Source organism: Amphiura filiformis, chromosome 5 (genome assembly GCF_039555335.1).
Source record: "Amphiura filiformis chromosome 5, Afil_fr2py, whole genome shotgun sequence".
Classification (NCBI taxonomy): Eukaryota; Metazoa; Echinodermata; class Ophiuroidea; order Amphilepidida; family Amphiuridae; genus Amphiura; species Amphiura filiformis.
This window is the reverse complement of record NC_092632.1, coordinates 66,152,660-66,171,776: the sequence shown is the minus strand read 5'-3', so window position 1 is coordinate 66,171,776 and position 19,117 is coordinate 66,152,660. Positions and strand designations below refer to the sequence as shown.

General features: G+C 36.6%; 2 protein-coding genes across 2 annotated transcripts in view; both read left to right on the top strand.

Annotated features, from left to right (window-relative positions):
- LOC140152340 (uncharacterized) overlaps positions 1 to 2,497 on the top strand; it is a 230,239-nt gene extending 227,742 nt beyond the window's left edge. The window contains 1 exon segment of the mRNA XM_072174644.1: positions 341 to 2,497. Coding sequence (XP_072030745.1) covers positions 341 to 557 — 217 coding nt within the window. The 3' untranslated portion in view covers positions 558 to 2,497.
- A 3,665-nt stretch (positions 2,498 to 6,162) lies between these two features.
- On the top strand, positions 6,163 to 17,630 carry LOC140153573 (uncharacterized). The gene is made up of 5 exons (XM_072176355.1): positions 6,163 to 6,490; positions 12,896 to 14,262; positions 14,804 to 14,920; positions 15,129 to 15,356; positions 16,074 to 17,630. The coding sequence occupies exons 2-5, from the start codon at positions 12,979 to 12,981 to the stop codon at positions 17,214 to 17,216; spliced, it is 2,772 nt and encodes a 923-aa protein (XP_072032456.1). The 5' UTR covers positions 6,163 to 6,490; positions 12,896 to 12,978; the 3' UTR covers positions 17,217 to 17,630.
- The last annotated feature ends 1,487 nt before the right edge of the window (positions 17,631 to 19,117 follow it).

Here is a 19,117-nt window from a genome sequence, read left to right as displayed (position 1 = left end):
GGTAGTTAATCCGATTATGACGTCACTTCTACAGCAAATAGGTCAAATTTTAGTGTGAGGCAGTTCAAAGGATAGCTGATGTGACAAATAAAATCCTCTTTTCTATAATACAAAAAAAAAGTGAAAGTGAAATGTCATGATATCATCCTCCCATTTATTTAATCAGGTCACTAGTCACATATGGTATTTGGCTGTTCCATTTGAAATACACACTACCTGTCATGGGGGTGTATGGATTTCAACTGCAATAGCCCATTGATTGTTAACTATCTGTAATACTTTACTCAGCTGTTGGAGTTTCACTAACCAATATTTGTTTGTTTTGTTTTTCATATTGTAGGGGTGCAGCCGAGGCCCCTCTCGTAAGAAGAAGAAGACCGTTATTAGCGCGCGCCATGCGTGCTGCTCTACCTCTCCATCTACTCATGTTATTACTACTAGGCGTGGCTTGCCTCGTACCAATCACCGAAGACGACTATAGCTGTTCACTGTCCAACAACTTTGCTCGGTCACTGCAGCCGATGCTGAGATACACTAACGGACCACCGCCAATATGATGACAACACTCACATTATATGCAAGCTGTCAAGCCTGCCAAATTTGGAACCTGTGTGTGTACGTACTAACCATGTGTACTATGTGAGATAACATTTTTGATACCAACACCAGATTTGTTTTGTAATGTATTCCAGTACAAGAAAACAATTTTGTATTCCACCATTTTGTGATTCATATTTAAGTTATTTTACTCACACGCTGGTGTTTTATTGTTGAGGCGATATTAATATATTGAGGGCGCTGTTGCTTTATCTACACAGCCTTGGTGAAAGGCGTAATCTGTGCTTTCTCTACAATGGGAATATAATGTGCAATATGATGTGGACACATCAAAGAGGTTTTTATTTTAAAATGACTCGGCCTATGGCTTCCTGTATATACCTCCAAGTTTGATGTTGAGGTGCCTATTTTTATTTTGATGGTTGTTGTACACTTTTACCTCATTGTGGACATAAACTGTAACTATGCTAATTATGGAGCGATTGCCGAATAGGGTGCAACTCTACTAGTCTTATTACAAGACTGCCCTACCCCAACCCTAAACCCTAACCCTAAACTCCGTAAACGAGGACTGGACTCAAGTCTAGCAAGTTGCACCCTATTCGGTAATTGTACCCTAATTATGACAAGATTCAATTGCTGATAATTGGCTATACCATTTAAAATCCACACTCCCCCTGTGGAAGATTTAGCTAGTGTCTTCCACAGTGGGAGTATGAATATACAATATAACATCCATTTGAAATACTCATTCCAGGTGCGGAATATATAGGTAAAGCATTAATACAGGGGGAGTATGAGTTTCAAAATGATTAATCTTGAGCAATTACATTTGAAAACATACTCCCCCTGTGGAAGATATTTCCCGAATCTTCCACAGGGGTAGTGTGGATTTTAACTCGGATAGCCCAATGACTATAATCAATACTGATTGTGACTAAAATTGCATTTATTGATGATAGTGACTTGTCAAAAAGCTGATCATGACTAAAATTACATTTACTTCCAGCACCACTGTTGAAATTTGATACAGTAAGTAGCTTATGCACATTAGAAAACTTCTTCTGATTGGAAGGTGTGTGTTTAAGTAATAAATGGCATAAACGTGATGATGACTTATCAAAAAAAATCAAATAATTTAGATTTTTACATTATGCATCAATATTCTGGATGATGATATGCACCAAAAAGGCAAGTATGTAACCTCTCCGTGTAATGCTCTGTAGTTCTCTATTTACCTTCCTCCATGCAGTGATGTATGCATTATAAATGCAATTTTGAAACATGCATGAAGGAAGGAAAGGAATTGGCTTCCTTCATATGTTAGAATCTATGCATATAAGTGCAGTTTGAAATCATGCACTATGTAAAGCGGCTGTGTATGCATGTATATCAATTTTTGGTATTTGTGTATACATCCCTAGTGCAGGTTTATATCATGCATCGTGTAAACCAGTTATGTATGCATGTATATCAATATTGTATAAAGGAAGACAGGTTCATGTAGTACGGTATAACTTTTGCATGTAGACGGGAATACCATCATAATACACTGCAAGTTTTGCGAAGACAAAATGAAGAAAGTCTCCATAGCATGAGTACCTGTGGGTTTGGATATTAATGTGTTCTTATCTGGCTGGTCACCAATGTTACATCTGGACATCTGGACGGGTGATTAGGGTATTGATGAGGTTCTGTAAGGTTGCTTCTTTGATGCTATATGCAGTCATTAGCCTGAATTTTTGAAGCCGGACATTGCTTTTCCAATTCCTAGCAACCATGTATGGGTATTCAATGACAGAATCGCTTTTCTTAACATTACTCAAGTCTACACCTATATGGGTCAATGTTGGTTTGCCAAATTCTTAGATGATACATTATGCAGAACAAAATAAAGCCGCATGGCGTATGTTACTCCTGTAAATTGAACACACTACTCGGCAGAACCGTTAATATCCAAACCTGTACCAATTGTGTGCACTGCATGAGAAATTGCATGATTCTGACTGACGTGATACTATCAATATTTTGGTGAATTTGGATTTATTTACTATGTCAACCAGACAACATATCGCTGTGAATGAATTATGCAATACGCAGAAAAATGAATGCCAAGAGTGACATTTAAGTCATTGTAAAATTGCCTTCATGTGTGTACAGATGTTATATGTGTCAAACTGATATCTTCGATAAGGAAGATAGTTTTTTTGGAAAATAGAGTCAAATATATTTTATACAATGTGGATTTAATTGTTTAAAAAGTTAAGATTTGGTAAGTCGGGTTAATTATGTTGCATGTGATTTGGGAATTTTTACAATTTATTTAATTATTTATTAATTATTTTTAAGCTATTTTTTGGAACTGTTTTTAACGGTTATGGTATATTGCAGCAAGTTTTCTTTGATATTGTGCTTGGAAAAATGTGCATTCCAACTGAAATCATGTAAATTTACCACTTGACAGAAGTGAAACCACCGCTTTTGTCTCGCATCCCCTGCTGCATTTCATAATGAACACAATCATGGAGAGAATAGATTCATATATATTTATTTATTGGCAATCTTAGTTGTTTTTGTGTAACAACTTCTGATAGTTAACTTAATACAATCAGTGATAAATAGATAAATAACTGGGGGAACAACTGTATGAAATGCTTGTTGTTCTATTTCAAATTATTTATCTTTCCTACAACAATTTTGACCCAACAAGTCGGTATATAACCTCCAACTAAATTACGTCAGGTTTAAAATCACAAAGGTCATCAATATTAAAATTATGGTATCGGGGTTAATATTTATTTCATAAGCATTAGGGTAAATACAACTTGCGTGTTTATGATTATATCTTTTGACTTTACTTATAGGTTACTTTCGGTTACTTCCCAATTTTGTTTTTAAACATTTTGAAACTAAAATGTAAAATTTCTTTTTAGAATATGCAGCTGAAAAAACAGTTAAGTCAAATATAAATATTAAATAAATTATGTAAAAATATTTGTATGAATATGTACAGACTGTTATCAGGGATATTGAGTGACAATGAATTGATTGCCTTTAAATTGGACCTCATGTGCATAGAATATGATTGTCACATCCTGTAGATTTTAAGATCATTCACTGCCTGCCCACCCCTGGCTGCTCCAAATGTAGGTTTATTTTTGTACATTTGGCTTTCTAATCACTATGGACCACAATGGCCTCATTCCAATTGCATAGTTCAATAACCTCAATTAAACAATCACTGTGAAAAATTTGACCTCAAGTTGCTGGGTATGAGTTTTTGTACCCAAATTTTCAGAGGTCATTCAATGAATTTACAAATGTATTGAGGTTAAAGAACTGTGCCTTGATAGATGAGCATGTTGTGGATCCTAGTGAATGTATGTGTTCTCGCAATATCCCACTCACAAAGAGACAATACTGAGTGAATTTGGTGGCAATAATTTCATTGATTTATTGTCATGTGTGATGAAGGAATGTCAACCCTATGATAAATCAGTGTGAGTTCTTGCCATGCGAATAGTAATGTCAGCTTTGTAGGAGGGATATTTTAGATCATTGCTCAGTTTTTGTGCTTTTGATTCCCCCTTCTATAAACCCCTTGTTTTAGACCAAAGAATTTATATGTACAATAAATTGGATAAAATAGCAAATTATGTTTTGCAATTAAAAACTATACCCTTTTGAAAAACAGAAAAGTATGAAATAATTAATAATGGACATTTGTACTATAATTTTTTGTTTTGTGTATACTGTAAAATATTTATTTTAAAAAAGATGACCAGCTCAAATTTTACAGTTTAGAATGTTTTGGTTTGTCCTTTGACAATGTAATTGTTTACATTATTTGTAGATTGTGTTTGTTTTGCTATTTATGTTGTTTGTGTGTTTCCACCATCTTAAGAAAATGGTTTTGCACAGTGTGTATTCTAGTGTTATAAATATCTATAATATAATTGATTGTGGGTTTGTTAAGTATCATATTTCGTAAAATTGTTTCTTTTTTGTAATATTCCAGTGACGACAAAAACTGAAATCATACCAATAAAAAGGTAACAAAATTAATTGTAGTGTTTGTAGACAAAGTGACTGCAAGTGATTGTTTTTTGCAATGGTGAAAATCATGTATTGAATTTATTATTATAAAAGATGTGTATACTTTTGGTCAGAGTATGATGTAAATAAATACATTATTATTAAGAAGAGAATAATATGTGTGTTGATTGTGATTTCTTATGTCATTGGTATGTAATTGTAAGGGGAACAACCCGAAAGTTTAATGATGTCCTATAAACGAAAGCATTTTTGTTAGGAGGCTGACCCCCTCCCTCCATGTAATTTGAAAAATTCAAACCCAAAAGATCAACTTTAACCGATATTTTAACTAGCTTTTAACAAACGTAGGCTATTCAGACTTTTTGACCCGCCCCCCGCCTGCCTAACGAAAAATTTTCAATAAAATTCATTAATTTCATGTTATTTCTTAACAAATCATATAATAAAATCAACGTTTTTTGAACAAAAATTCATAGGAAATAACAAAATGTAATGCAGTAAATTTATTTCCAAAACAAAATGTTATGGTAGCTTGCAGGAAGAAAACATGTTTTTATACCTTCATATTATATGCAAATACTTATTTTAGCATGAAGGATGCCCATATTCACTTCTAATTCGAGAATATAGGGGTGGGGCAGTGCATTTGTTGGGAACTTTTTTGCCAAAACTTATATGCCAGGGTACTGAGTACTTAATTCTCTCCAGGCCGGAATCGTCTGCAGACAAGAAGTTTAAAAAAAATATATAATTTTAAACATTTTAGAATTGTAAAATTTCATGATATTTTGAGAAAATATCTTAAAATTGGGCCTTTTTATGTTGGAGACTATGATTAGCAGTCAGAGCATTAATTGAATCTTGTCATGAAACATTAGCACCTCATTCACTAACCAAGCCATGTATCATTTTGTGACTCTGATGTGACCAGTTCCGCAAAAAAAAAATGTGTGGACATTAGCAAGTGCTGAAGAGTCCTGAGTGATAGACAATTACCTATTGTAAAGAAGAGGTGATCCCATAGCAAATTGTGAGTGTTTCCTTCAACCTGGAATTTGTTCCTTTTTTTTCACCCATTTTGAATTTTTCTCCCAATGTAAATAGTAAAAAAAAATATTTCCACCCACCCCTTCCCAGTCAACAAGAAATCGGGAAAATCTGCCATTTTGGGGCAAGAAATTGTCACATTTAGACCCATTTTCAGATTTTGTGCCATCCCAGAAAAAATCCGACTTCTGCAAAAAAAAAAAAAAAAGTAAAAAAAAGAGTTTAAGGACATAATTGGCCTCTTGTCACTAAGTCTAAATTACATATCATGGTAAAAGTCATTCGTGACCCTATTATATCTGGTTAGAAGTGAACTTTAGATGATATTTGAACATGAAAGAATATTTTGTTTACAATGTTCTGTCTATTATTTGATTCCTAATTGTTGACTGAATGGGTGATTCCCAGGGGTGAGTGAGTATCAAAGAAATCAGTGAAAGACAATAAAAATCAATTGTTTGAAAGAAGGTCATATTTAGAAGGTAATTCAGAAAAAAAATCCCCGGGAAATTCCTTCGGATCAGTGAATATTGTGAAAAGCGAATGTACCGTATCCCACATATTCATGATATTGACATGTCATTGCCTTCCAATTTCCGTATATCGTCTGTTTGTGTTTTTGTCGATTTAATTGGCTATAATTGATTTTATGAAATCACAGTTAGACACTCATTCAAAGTAAAAACAAAGCAAGGATAAATATCTCAATTTACGATTATGCTTTACTGGACGAGACCCTGGACGAGATTCGTGACGATGGGCGACACAGAATGACAATTTACTGAATTGTCACGGTAAATCCTGTTCGTGATTTTCGTTATGCAAAGTGGTAAGTTGTTAGACAAATCGTCTTATATTTATATGGGGAGTGGGTGTGCGTATAGATGATGTTTTTACCGGAGATAACGATCAGGTGAACAACTCATTGGACGTTTTCTGTGACATCATTTTCAATTCTAGCTGTCAAAGGAAATAGGCCTACATATACCCAAGAGATATAATCTGCAGAGCTCTGCAGGTAGGGCTATAATTTGAATATGACTCAATCTGCAAGTACAGGTCTTTTCGTTTTTGAGTCCCTTTACTGTGCTCGATGATCTGCAGGTGTAGGTCTTTTTGTTTTTGAGTCTCCTCTAAATTTGCAGGTGTATGTCTTTTGTTTTAGAGTCCCTTTTAATTCCGATAATGTACTCAATCTGCAGATGTTGAGGCTTTTTGTTTTTGAGTCCCGAGTTTTTAAAATTCAAATACTGTACTCAATCTCCAGGAATAGGTTTGAGTCCCTTCTAACGTGTCTAAATCGAATACTGCACTCAATCTGCTAGATGTATGTTATTTCATGTTATGAGTTTGTACTCAATCGTCGGGGATATTGTTGTGTTTGAGTCATATCTAATTCGAATACTACGCTCAATCTGCAGGTGTAGATCTTTTGCCTTTTAATTCCAAAAATTTACTCAATCTGCAGGTCTCTTTCGTCCTTTATAATTCCAATACTGTTCTCAACTGCTGGTGTAGGTCTTTTGTTTTTGAGTCCATTTTAATTCCAATACTCTACCTAATCTGCAGGTGTAGGTCTTTTACGTTTTGAGTCCTTTCTAATTTCAATACTGTGCTCAACTGCTGGTGTAAGTCTTTTGTTTTTTGAATCCCTTTTAATTCCAATACTATACACAACCTGTAGGTTTATGTCTTTTTCGTTTTGAGTCCTTAATTCTAATTCCAATACTGTGCTCAATCTCCGGGTGTAGGTCCTTTTCTTTTTGAGTCCTTTATAATTTCGATAAGGTGCTCAGCTGCTGGTGTAGGGCTTTTGTTATTGAGCCCCTTTTAATTCCAATACTATACTCAATCTGCAGGTGCATGTCTTTTTCGTTTTGACTCCGTTCTAATTCCAATACTGTACTCAATTTCCAGGTGTAGGTCTTTTACGTTTTGGGTCCTTTCTAATTTCAATACTGTGCTGAGTGTGCTCAATTTCCAGGTGTAGGTCCTTTTCGTTTTAAGTCCTTTCTAATTCCAATACTGTACTCAATCTGCCAGTATAGGTCTTTTGTTTTTGAGTCCATTTTAATTCCAATACTGTACTCAATCTGCAGGTGTAGGTCTTTTACGTTTTGAGTCCTTTCTAATTTCAATACTGTGCTCAACTGCAGGTGTAGGTCTTTTGTTTTTGAGTGCCTTTTAATTCCAATACTGTACACAATCTGCAAGTGCATGTTTTTTCGTTTTAAGTCCGTTCTAATTGAAATGATGTGTTCAACTTAGCCTCAGTGGCAGTTGAGATTGGATTAAGCACTTCCTTTCTCTTGACCCAAAGGCTGACAGTATTATTGTTAACTTGATTGTTGTGAGTGGCCTTCTTTTCCTTGTTCTGTGTCTTCAAATCTGTTTCTCACTTCTCTTTCCATACAGGCCATCATGCTTATATATCAGGACCCAAGCGTGTCTCCACACGGAGCGACCGTTTAAACAAACAAACAAACAAACTGCTGGTGTTGGTCGTTTGTTTTTGAGTCCCTTCAACTGCTGGTGTGGGTCTTTTGTTTTTGAGTCCCTTTTAATTCCAATACTGTACGCAATCTCCAGGTGTAGGTCTTTTACGTTTTGAGCCCTTTCTAATCCCAAAACTGTGCTCAACTGCGGGTGTAGGTTATTTGTTTTAAGGCCCTTTTAATTAAACTAATGTACTCAACCTCCAGGTGTAGGTCCTTTTCTTTTTGAGTCCGTTCTAATTCAAATAAGGTGCTCAACTGCTGGTGTAGGTCTTTTGTTATTGAGCCCTTTTAAATTCTAATACTGTGCGTAACTGCTGGTGTAGGTTTTTTTTATTGAGTGCCTTTTAATTTCACTGTGTTTAATCTGCATATGCAGGTCTTTTTCGTTTTTGAGTCCCTTTTAATTCCAATACTGTACTCAATTTCCAGGTGTATGTCTTTTACGTTTTGGGTCCTCTCTACTGCGGGTGTAGGTCTTTTGGTTTTGAGTCCCTTTTAATTCCAATACTGTACTCAATTTCCAGATGTAGGTCCTTTTCGTTCTAATGCCAATACTGTACTCAATTTCCAGGTGTAGGTCTTTTACGTCTTGAGTCCTTTCTAATTCCAATACTGTAGGTCTGGTGTAGGTCTTTTGTTATTGAGTCCCTTTTAATTCCAATACTGTACTCAATCTGCAGGTGTATGTCTTTATGTTTTGCGTCCTTTCTAATTCCAATACTGTGCTCAACTGCAGTGTAGGTCTTTTTCTTTTTGAGTCCTTTCTAATTCCAATACTGCATGCTGAACTGCTGATGTAGGTCTTTTGTTTTTGAGCCCCTTTTAATTCCAATACTGTACTCAATCTGCAGGTGCATGTCTTTTTCGTTTTGAGTCCTTTCTAATTCCAATACTGTGCTCAATCTGCGGGTATAGGTCTTTTGTTTTTGAGTCCCTTCAACTGCTGGTGTGGGTCTTTTGTTTTTGAGTCCGTTTTAATTCCAATACTGTACTCAATTTCCAGGTGTATGTCTTTTTCGTTTTGAGTCCTTTCTAATTCCAATACTGTGCTAAACTGCTGGTATAGGTCTTTTGTTTTTGAGCCCAATCTGCATATGTAGACCTATATGTCTTTTTCGTTTTGAGTCCTTTCTAATTTCAATACTCTGCTCAACTGTTGGTGTACATGGTGTAGGTCTTTTGTTATTGAGCCTCTGTTAATTCCAATACTGTACTTAATTTCCAGGTGTAGGTCTTCTTTCGTTTTGAGTCCTTTCTAATTCCAATACTGTATGTTCTCAACTGCTGGAGTAGGTCTTTTCTTATTGAGCCCCTTTTAATTACAATACTGTATTCAATCTGCGAGTGTGGGTCTTATCGTTTTTTAGTCCTTTTTTAAATTCAAATACTGTACCTTTTCGTTTTTGAGTCTCCTAATTCTACAGGTATGGGTTTGAGTCCCTTCTAACGTGTCTAATTCTAATATTGTACTTTATTTGCTAGTTATATGTCTGTCCTTTTTTAATCCCTTCTAATTTGCACATCGTACTCAATTATCTGCTAGGTATTTCATGTTTGAGTCATGTACTCAATCGGCGTGTTTGAGTCTCCTCTAATTCGAATGCGGGTCTTTTTATTTTTGAGTCCCTTATAAATATTGCATTCAATCTACGGATGTTGGTCTTTTTGTTTTTGAGTTCTCTTACTGTGCTCAATCTACAGGTATGAGTTTAATTGAGTCCCTTCTAAATTCAAATATCGTAGTCAATGACTTTTCGGATGTAGCTAGAGGTATATATTATTACCCTAACATTGTTGTCTTAGCGATCATGTAAATGACAAAAAATCGATTCCAAAATTGCAAATTGAAATTTATTCTGAGAGTAAAATATAGGCCTATATGAGAAGAACTACTAAAAATCCCGATCAAAATACTGTGGGCCTATGATTTCCGGGTGTGATTTATGAAATATCATACTGTGATACAAGTGAATAATAAACATTATGAATATGTATGTTGGGAAACACTTGACTTAGTGTTGTGAAATACTTAAGTCAAGGTCACAAATAGTTCATCCATCATGGTTGACTTAACCAACGTATTCTACTATGACTTAAGGTTGGTCTGAACCCTGGAATTATGGAAACTTTCGGGCCTCATAACTTATAAATTGTTGGTCTAAAGTATATAAAAGTATACATATTTAGAATGGCAAAGACTTGATAAGTTCATCTGAGAGGTCAAATTTGGGCCAAAATGGCACTTTTGGCCCAAAATCCTCAAAATAATGGTTTTTTGGCCCACTTCTTTTTGTGCACCGTAACAAAAATTCTTGGGCCAAAATTTTTTGAAACTAATTTTTAAAAACTAGATCAAAATATCTGGGACACATATGTTCATTTTTTTGAATTTCGACTAACTTTGAAAAATTTGCGCCAAAAATGGTCAAAAATGCTGATTTTTCAAAAAATCATAAAAAGCCCGATTTTGGCACAAATTTCAAATATTTTTGGTGAAATTGGTCAAAATTCAAAAAATGAAAAAACGGGTCCTAGATATTTTGATCTAGTTTTTAAAAATTAGTTTCAAAAACTTTTGGCCCAAGAATTTTTTGTTACGGTGCACAAAAGAAGTGGGCCAAAACCGTTATTTTTGGGATTTTAAATAAAAGTGCCATTTTGGCCCAAATTTGACCTCACAGATGAACTTATCAAGTCTTTGCCATTCTAAATATGTATACTTTTATATACTTTAGACCAACAATTTAGAAGTTATGAGGCCGAAAGTTTCCATAATTCTAGGGTTCAGACCAACCTTAAGGGATCTAAAGTGAGCGTTTATTGCGTTTCGACAGTATTTTTTGTGGGACATGAGAGCACCTCAGACCTATCGAATTGCATTCTGAATACGAAGCATGTCTTTCTGATATCAAATAATTTTCATTTTTGAAAATCACAATATAATACAAATTTTATGACAAATTATAAAAATTTGATATTTTTCAAATTTTGATATATAACAGTCCTCGAAGTAAATTATATAAATCTAATGATATATTCTAAAAGTGTATGTAGCAGGGAGGAAAAGCCGACGGTCAATTGGAAATTTTGACCTTTCATATTGAAGATATGGATTTTTTCCCAAAAAGACCTATTTTTTTTGGTGTTTTGGGAAAAAATCCATATCTTCAATACGAAAGGTCAAAATTTTCAATTGATCGTCGGCTTTTCATCCCACCTACATACACTTTAAGTATAAATCATCAGATTTATAAAGTTTACTTCAAGTACTGTTAAATATCAAAAATATCAATTTTAATGATTTGCCATAAAATGTGTATTAAATTGCGAATTTCAAAAATCAAAATTATTTGATATCAGAATGACATTCTTCGTATTCAGAATGCAATTCGATATGTCTGATGTGCTCTAATGTCCCAAAATAAATACTGTCCAAACGTTCATACCCCAGCCCTTAATGATATTCAAAACATCACCTTCGTATTATAGATTATTATTATTATTATTATTATTATTATTATTATTATTATTATTATTATTAGTGTTATTATTATTATTATTATTATTATTATTATTATTATTATTATTATTATTATTATTAGTGTTACTATTATTATTATTTCCTCAAACAGGTACAGTATTGGTCAAAATCGTGTCAATAATATTGAAATGCATAGACGTCTGAAGAGAGGGATGGGGAAACCTTAATTATTCCAAGGGGAACGCACCCGCACCCACTCCCCCTCCCCCTCCCCCCAATGCTAAAATAATTACGCTGTGTATCTTCCTTTTTAGTAAAAATAACAACACTGCATTTTATGGCAAATGATTAAAAATTGATATTTTTGATATTTTACAGTACTCGAAGTAAACTTTATAAATCTGATGATATGTACTTAAAGTGTATGTAGGTGGGATGAAAAGCCGACGATCAATTGAAAAATTTGACATTTCGTATTGAAGATATGGATTTTTTTCCAAAACACCAAAAAAAATAAGGTCTTTTTGGGAAAAAATCCATATCTTCAATATGAAAGGTCAAAATTTTCAATTGATCGTCGGCTTTTCCTCCCAGCTACATACACATTAAGAATATATCATTAAATTTATAAAATTTACTTTACTTCGAGGACTGTTATATATCAAAAATTTGAAAAATATCAAATTTGAATAATTTGTCATAAAATTTGTATTATTATCGTGAATTTCAAAATGAAAATTATTTGATATCAGAAAGACATTCTTCGTATTCAGAATGCAATTCGATATGTCTGATGTGCTCTCATGTCCCACAAAAATACTGTCGAAACGCTCAAAACGCTCATTCCAGATCCCTTAATATCAGTCCCCCTTCGACCTGCCAAAGATATCCCTCAGTGATGCTCCCTGCCCAACACGACTGCTGCGGAGTCGTGTTGGGCGTCAGGCGTGTGGATCGGATTCCAAATGAAACCATCTACAATCTGACCAACAACACTCCACTGGTTGCCAGAGTCAAGATTCATCAACTCAAATTTCTCGGCCATATACTGCGTCTTACAGCACCTCCTGGGAGATACTGAAGGGATGCTGCAGCCAAACAAAATTGTTTCGCTTGCCCAAGATCGCAATAGTTGGAGAAAGCTTGTAGTCGCCTGCTCCGCAGCCGACTAATGATGATGATGGTGATGATGATGCTCCCTATATAAATTTTAGCCCAAATGTATCTTCTGATCTGTACATATTTTCCTTTCCAGATTTACCTACATGTCATTCAAAAAGGCAAGTGAAAAGATTATACCAAATGCAGTAATCTTGGAGTCCATAGAGACTGGACACGATGTCGCGACAACTTGGGGCAACATTTAGGTGCTGTATGCCTACCAACAAATCAAACGCCGACCATGCCGACAATAATCGAGTGCCGTCATTTGACAAGGATATCACAGATATTCCAGCTCAAGATGCTCAAGAGCCATCGTCCCAAGACCATGAACATTATCATATGTATTCATTTACACTTCCCGAGGCACCATATGCAGAATTAAACATAAGACACAAATCTAGCCTCTCTTATGATAAAACTGATCAAGCTTCCCCGAGCGATGACAAAAAAGATGAAGTAAACAATGAACCAACTGGCAGCATCGCCAATTACAGTGTGAGCACATATCAAGGAAATAGCCCACCGTTGCCAGAGAGCACTGCAGAGAATGCATCGGTGACATCACAAGGTGACTACAAAGCTAATGTAAATCTGTATACCGCGCACGGCAGTGACCCGGTCAGCGATTCCGCTAATAAGAATAGATCTGTAAGTACTGTAAGTACAGTAAGTAAAGATTCTGGCTTTGTTGATAATAGCAGACGTGGAACCATGATAGCTAGTGAAAAAGACGAAGCTGCCGAATACAAACCGCCGGAAACAGATGGCGTGGAGTTTGTAGTCGGTAACAGCAATACTTCCGGTAGTAATCAGGAACAGCTTCTGGCACCTCTTGCCGATGAAAGCGATGAACTAAAGATTATCTTGGCAAAATTGGATAAACTTAGTAGTACTGTGTCATCAGCACAATTGAAACGAAAGCGAATTTCATTGAACAATTTCGCAGCAGCATTCTTGACTGGAGAACGCGGAGGGATAATAACTATAGATCAGAGAAACAGGCGAGTGTCCATCTCCGTCCCACCAGGTGCATTGCCGATCAAAGACAAACCACAGCTCGTCTACATTTACATTCCCAATCAATCCCAGATTCCAAGCACTAACGGGAAGTCAGACGAAGCGTGGATCGCACCTAATGTCCGGTGCGGTCCATCTGGTCTTACATTTCGGAAACCAGTTTTTTTGACCATTCCATATGAGAGCTACGTCGATTCGACATCCATGAAAATTGTGGGTTATCAGAAGAAATTATCTACCGGAAATAAATGGAACCAGTTGAAGGAAGGAGAGGATGCAGTGACCGTGTCTCGTCAAGAGAATGTCACTCTCTTCCTAAATCACTTCTGTGATTATGGCTGCACAGGATTGTCCAAGTGGATAAATGCATTGGTGTTAGTTAAGAGAGAAGAGACATGTACGCGCCATGTGTTTGTTCACCTATTTGACATCAATACGGAGGTAAGAGACTACTTCACATACTCTTTAATTTACCATACCCTTTACCACTTTCCTTTGCTCCTAAACCAAGTCCTTGTCCCACACTCTTGCCCTTATAACAGAACCCTCATTTAAAAGTACTCGAATCCCTATCCCTGTATGGCCTTATCGTTAAGTATACTGTTGCAAAGGGTATTGCTGCAATTCCCAAATCAAGATGAAGATATATGAACCTTCACTGGTGTATCAGCTCTTAAGATGATTTCAAATCAATTTACTGTTTCTGGCCTGAGGCTTGTTTAATTCCCTCGAACGTCGATATCGTAGCGACAGTAGAGGCGCACCACCTAACCTGTTACTTGTGGTCGGACCCGTTGCTCTTATACCTTGCAGGAAGTATAATAGTTGTCAGTGCGTAAAAGTTAATTGCGCGGTATTTCATTTTTACTACGTCTATTCCGCCGGAGTACACAACCAGCTTTTGGATATATTTTCTATATAGTTAAATCGCGCACCATTTCTGGTCATTTCTGCAATGATGTCCTGTTTTCTTAATCCATAGCTTAAGGTCGACGACTCCTGTGACTCTCAGGCTATGGAAATCAGTGACAATGGTGGAAGTATCCAAGTCAATATCAATGAGGTCTGCAAATCATGGAAGATTCTGAAATCTAGTCAGGTAAGTCATCCGCCAATTTGTTGTCATCTTGTTTTTAAAAGGTCTGTAGAGAAATTAATACTTCAAGATGTGAAAATATTAGATCTCAGGTTCGTATTACGTTGATGTTAGGCATATTGGAGTTTTTGTGTTCCATCGGTCAATTGTCCCGTGTATTTATCCTGAGGTGTTACACAATTTTATTCTCCTTCATTTTCTCAATCGGTAGGAAATAGAATTCAGTGACATGTGGTTTGATCATTCGACAACATCAAGCGACAGCGTCAAGTTCACAGCTAAACTGCAGAACAGCGATGTGGGTGCGTCGTCAGCGGATATGCCCAACTTCTCCGCGAACGTCGACATTTATCAAAACAATAATCACCGACCTAGAACAAGCTTAAAAGTGATAGACGAGGATCCGAACACAAGGATGCGTCCCTTGGAAATATCAGAGGTTAGTTCAAGAATTGTTAAGCTTAAACGTGATAGACGAGGATCCTATTCGAAGTATCAGGAGTTATCTCAATAATAAGTAAGCTTAAAAGTGATAGACGAGGATCCTGACACAACGAACCCTTCCCTTGCAAGCACCTGAAGTTTGTTCTTTTTGTTATTTGATTATCAGGTCAGTACTGTTGTCTGTCCACTTTGAAATTTTGATCACATTATTGGTCAGACAAAACATTAATTCGTAATTTTGAGAAGGAAACAAGTCAGGCCCGGAAGTCAGGGTCAGAAACAATAATGGTACTTGATCAGGGGCACATGTAGGCTACTCACCAATCGACTTACAGTCGTATTTCAGTGAGAAACATCCTACCGTTGGCGTTCTTATCATGTGGCTGCATACTCGCAGGCTGCATACGAGAGTAGTTTTCTCGCAACGAGAGTAGTTTTCCGATAAAAAAAAAGTCAGTATGATAAACCGTCAATGTATGTGTTGACAATACTTAGTTGGATGTGTGCAACTATTTGCATTGAGATTGTACAATGCAAAGCTGTAGCCATATTGGTCTGGTCACGCGAGGTCCAATATGAAGCCTTCTCTAGTAGTGCTCGCCTTCTTGTCACATGTGACTTTTTAGCTCCGAAACAGAAATGGATGTGGTTTTTTAAATTTTATCTTTATATAATGAGTATGAAGAGTATGTTTTTAAACTTACCTTTGCAGATCAGAAAGTCGATGGATGCTCAATTCCTTCAGGACTATTTCGACGATTCCCCATATTTCGTGCAGCAGTGTAGATACACTGGTATTTGCACGTTATTGGATACTGCTGAAGAATCACAAGGGTGCTGGAAGAAGTTTGGAGTCGAAATTGGTGTCTCTGAAATCCAGACATTGAGGTGGATCGCCAAAATTACCAAGCAAAGCGATCATCCAAGTCCTGCCGCGACGTTATTAGATTTCTACCTGCAAGATGCATGCTCAGACTCAGAGAAGGATACTTTATACAAACTTCGGTGTCTTAGCAACATATTCTTGAAAATTGATAACCATGCTGCAAAGAAGTGGGTCGATGAGGAAATTTCCGATCGTACCACACACGTATTTGAAAGAGATCTCTATGATTCACCGAGATCGACAACGGCACAAAAGACCACCATGGGACATTCGACAGCGTTCGACGACAAGGCTTGTCAAGTTCCAGATGTTCTAGAATTGGTACAAACACGCCCAGCATGCCCAGTGAAGAAGAAAAAGACTTTTCGTCAGAAAACTAAGAAACGCGTAAGCAAGATGTTCGGTATTAAGACTGAAGGTGCTGCACACGCGAGCTCTAATAATAACCAATCTGCCGGAACTTCTAACGCAGCTTATAAGGAAGACCAAACAACAGAACCATCGTTTCCAATGTTCACAGATGGAAATGACAATCTAACGGTGCCCCACATAGAAGTGCATAGTGCGCATGATAGTAGGAAAGCGTCAAAATTGTCGGCAATGTCGAAGGACAGTGGGTTCAGTAGTCGGCCTCCATCTATGGCGCCGTCAGAAATCTCAACCCTGCGTCCCTTATCCGCCGCGTCAACAACCTCAACCCTACGTCCCTTATCCGCCGCGTCAACAACTTCAACTCTGCGTCCCTTATCCGCCGCGTCATCAACCTCAACCATTCTCTATCAACCTCATCAACCCAACCGTCCTGATTCTACGATATCAGAGGATTCAGCCATTCGTCCTGATTCTGCGATATCAGAGGATTCTGCCATTCGTCCATGTTCCACATTATCTTCACAGTTAGGATCAGATGGATTGCATACGATAGACGAAGGAATGGAAGAAATAGATGAAGATTCGGAATCAGATTAGAGACGGATTGAAAACTGTACATAAAAATAAAAATTGGATTTATATTATAGCGCATTTTCCCAAATTCCAATTTGATTTTGAAAGCAGAAGGAAACCGGAGATCCCCGAGAAAACCTGCGAGATCGAGCATGGATCGGGATAAACAAAGTGCACATAATTATAGTTCATGGAAACGGCCGGGTTTTGAGCACGGGACTCAGTGGTGCGGCGCCAACTAGCTCTACCATAAATAGATTAAGTTCGAAGCAGTAAAAAGCAAAATACACAATAAAATTCGTTATCATATAATTATACCGACAACAAGAATCATGGTAGCATGTTGGTATCTGTATAAGCTATTACAGTGTAGGGCACACCGACATCGCCTGGCTAATAATTACTTTGTCAGCAGAGATACTAAAATCAATACCCGGGATCGAATGATAGTCGTTAGCTTGCGTCTTGCGGACAATAATTCTGATTTATATGTGCCGAATTATATAGCGCAGTGTATAGGCCAATCGTGGAGGTAGTCTAAAAGCATATGACATATGGCGTACCATGCTCGACTCACACACAGCGAGGTCAGTCACCTTCGGCCCATTATGCGACTCAAAACTATTAAACAGATCGATACAAAATGGCCATGCGTGGCGGTGGATTCAACCTACCATGGCGGTTTCTGCCATGAAGATATCGGGGCGATGACACTGTGTAGGGGCCATGCAGCCAAAAGGGCTCTGTTTAACGGTTTCGTAGGACAGATGTTTCAAATGGACAAATCATATATCAAAATGTTCAGAAGAGTCTGGAGAGTCTTTTCTGCCATGTTGCCAAATTTGTAATCCGCGAGTTCTATTCCGTTTCCCTGGCAACGGTCACGCTATTTAAGGATTTTTATTGTATTTTACCTAAAAATGGCATATTTTAACTATAGCTATTTCTTGAAAGTAAAAGTAAAAGCTTCATATTTGGTGTGCAGAACACATGTCACAAGGATATTTCGTAGGACAGATGTTTCAAATGGACAAATCATATATCAAAATGTTCAGAAGAGTCTGGAGAGTCTTTTCTGCCATGTTGCCAAATTTGTAATCCGCGCGTTCTATTCCGTTTTCCTGGCAACGGTCACGCTATTTAAGGATTTTTATTGTATTTTACCTAAAATGGCATATTTTAACTAGCTATTTCTTGAAAGTAAAAGTAAAAGCTTCATATTTGGTGTGCAAAACACATGTCACAAGGATATTTAAAATATGCGAACAAAATCATCACTTAGTTCAATACATTTATTTATACATTTTGTTCAGTTTTGACCAAAAAATGTAAGTTTTACATGTGAAAATTTTTGAAAAATGACATATGCATCTTGGAAAGTGTATCAATTTACTAAGATGGATGTCTGAATCAAAAAAGTCAATCACATCATTTTTCTGTGACCTATGGTTTTTGATAGGCCTAAAATGCACATTTTTAGTGATAACAGAGACAGAAGATTGAAGATTAGGATAAGCATGATGCAGTCATGTCTACAGTAGAATTCATCTCGACCTTTGCAGGACTTAAACCCCATTAAAAGCTATTAAACCAAGATAACACTCATTGAAACAGCTCAACTGATTAAATCGGATCTTCTCTGGTTGTGCACATGTGTCTGTTTTATATGTGCGGTATCGCTATGAGGTGCTATAATACAGCTTCAGTTGGGTAACTGATTATAAAGGAAACGCAAGGAAACAATGGTATGTGGACCTTTGTTCACGAAATGAGACAATGGCCTGCTTTATGTTAACCAGCATTCTTGAAAATGAGCAACATAATGATTGTTGACTTAACACGGTTTGGAAATAATTTCTTCATATTTTTGGTGTTATCTGTCGTTTACACATCCTTCCTAAAACACAAAAGTGCGACTATTTCCA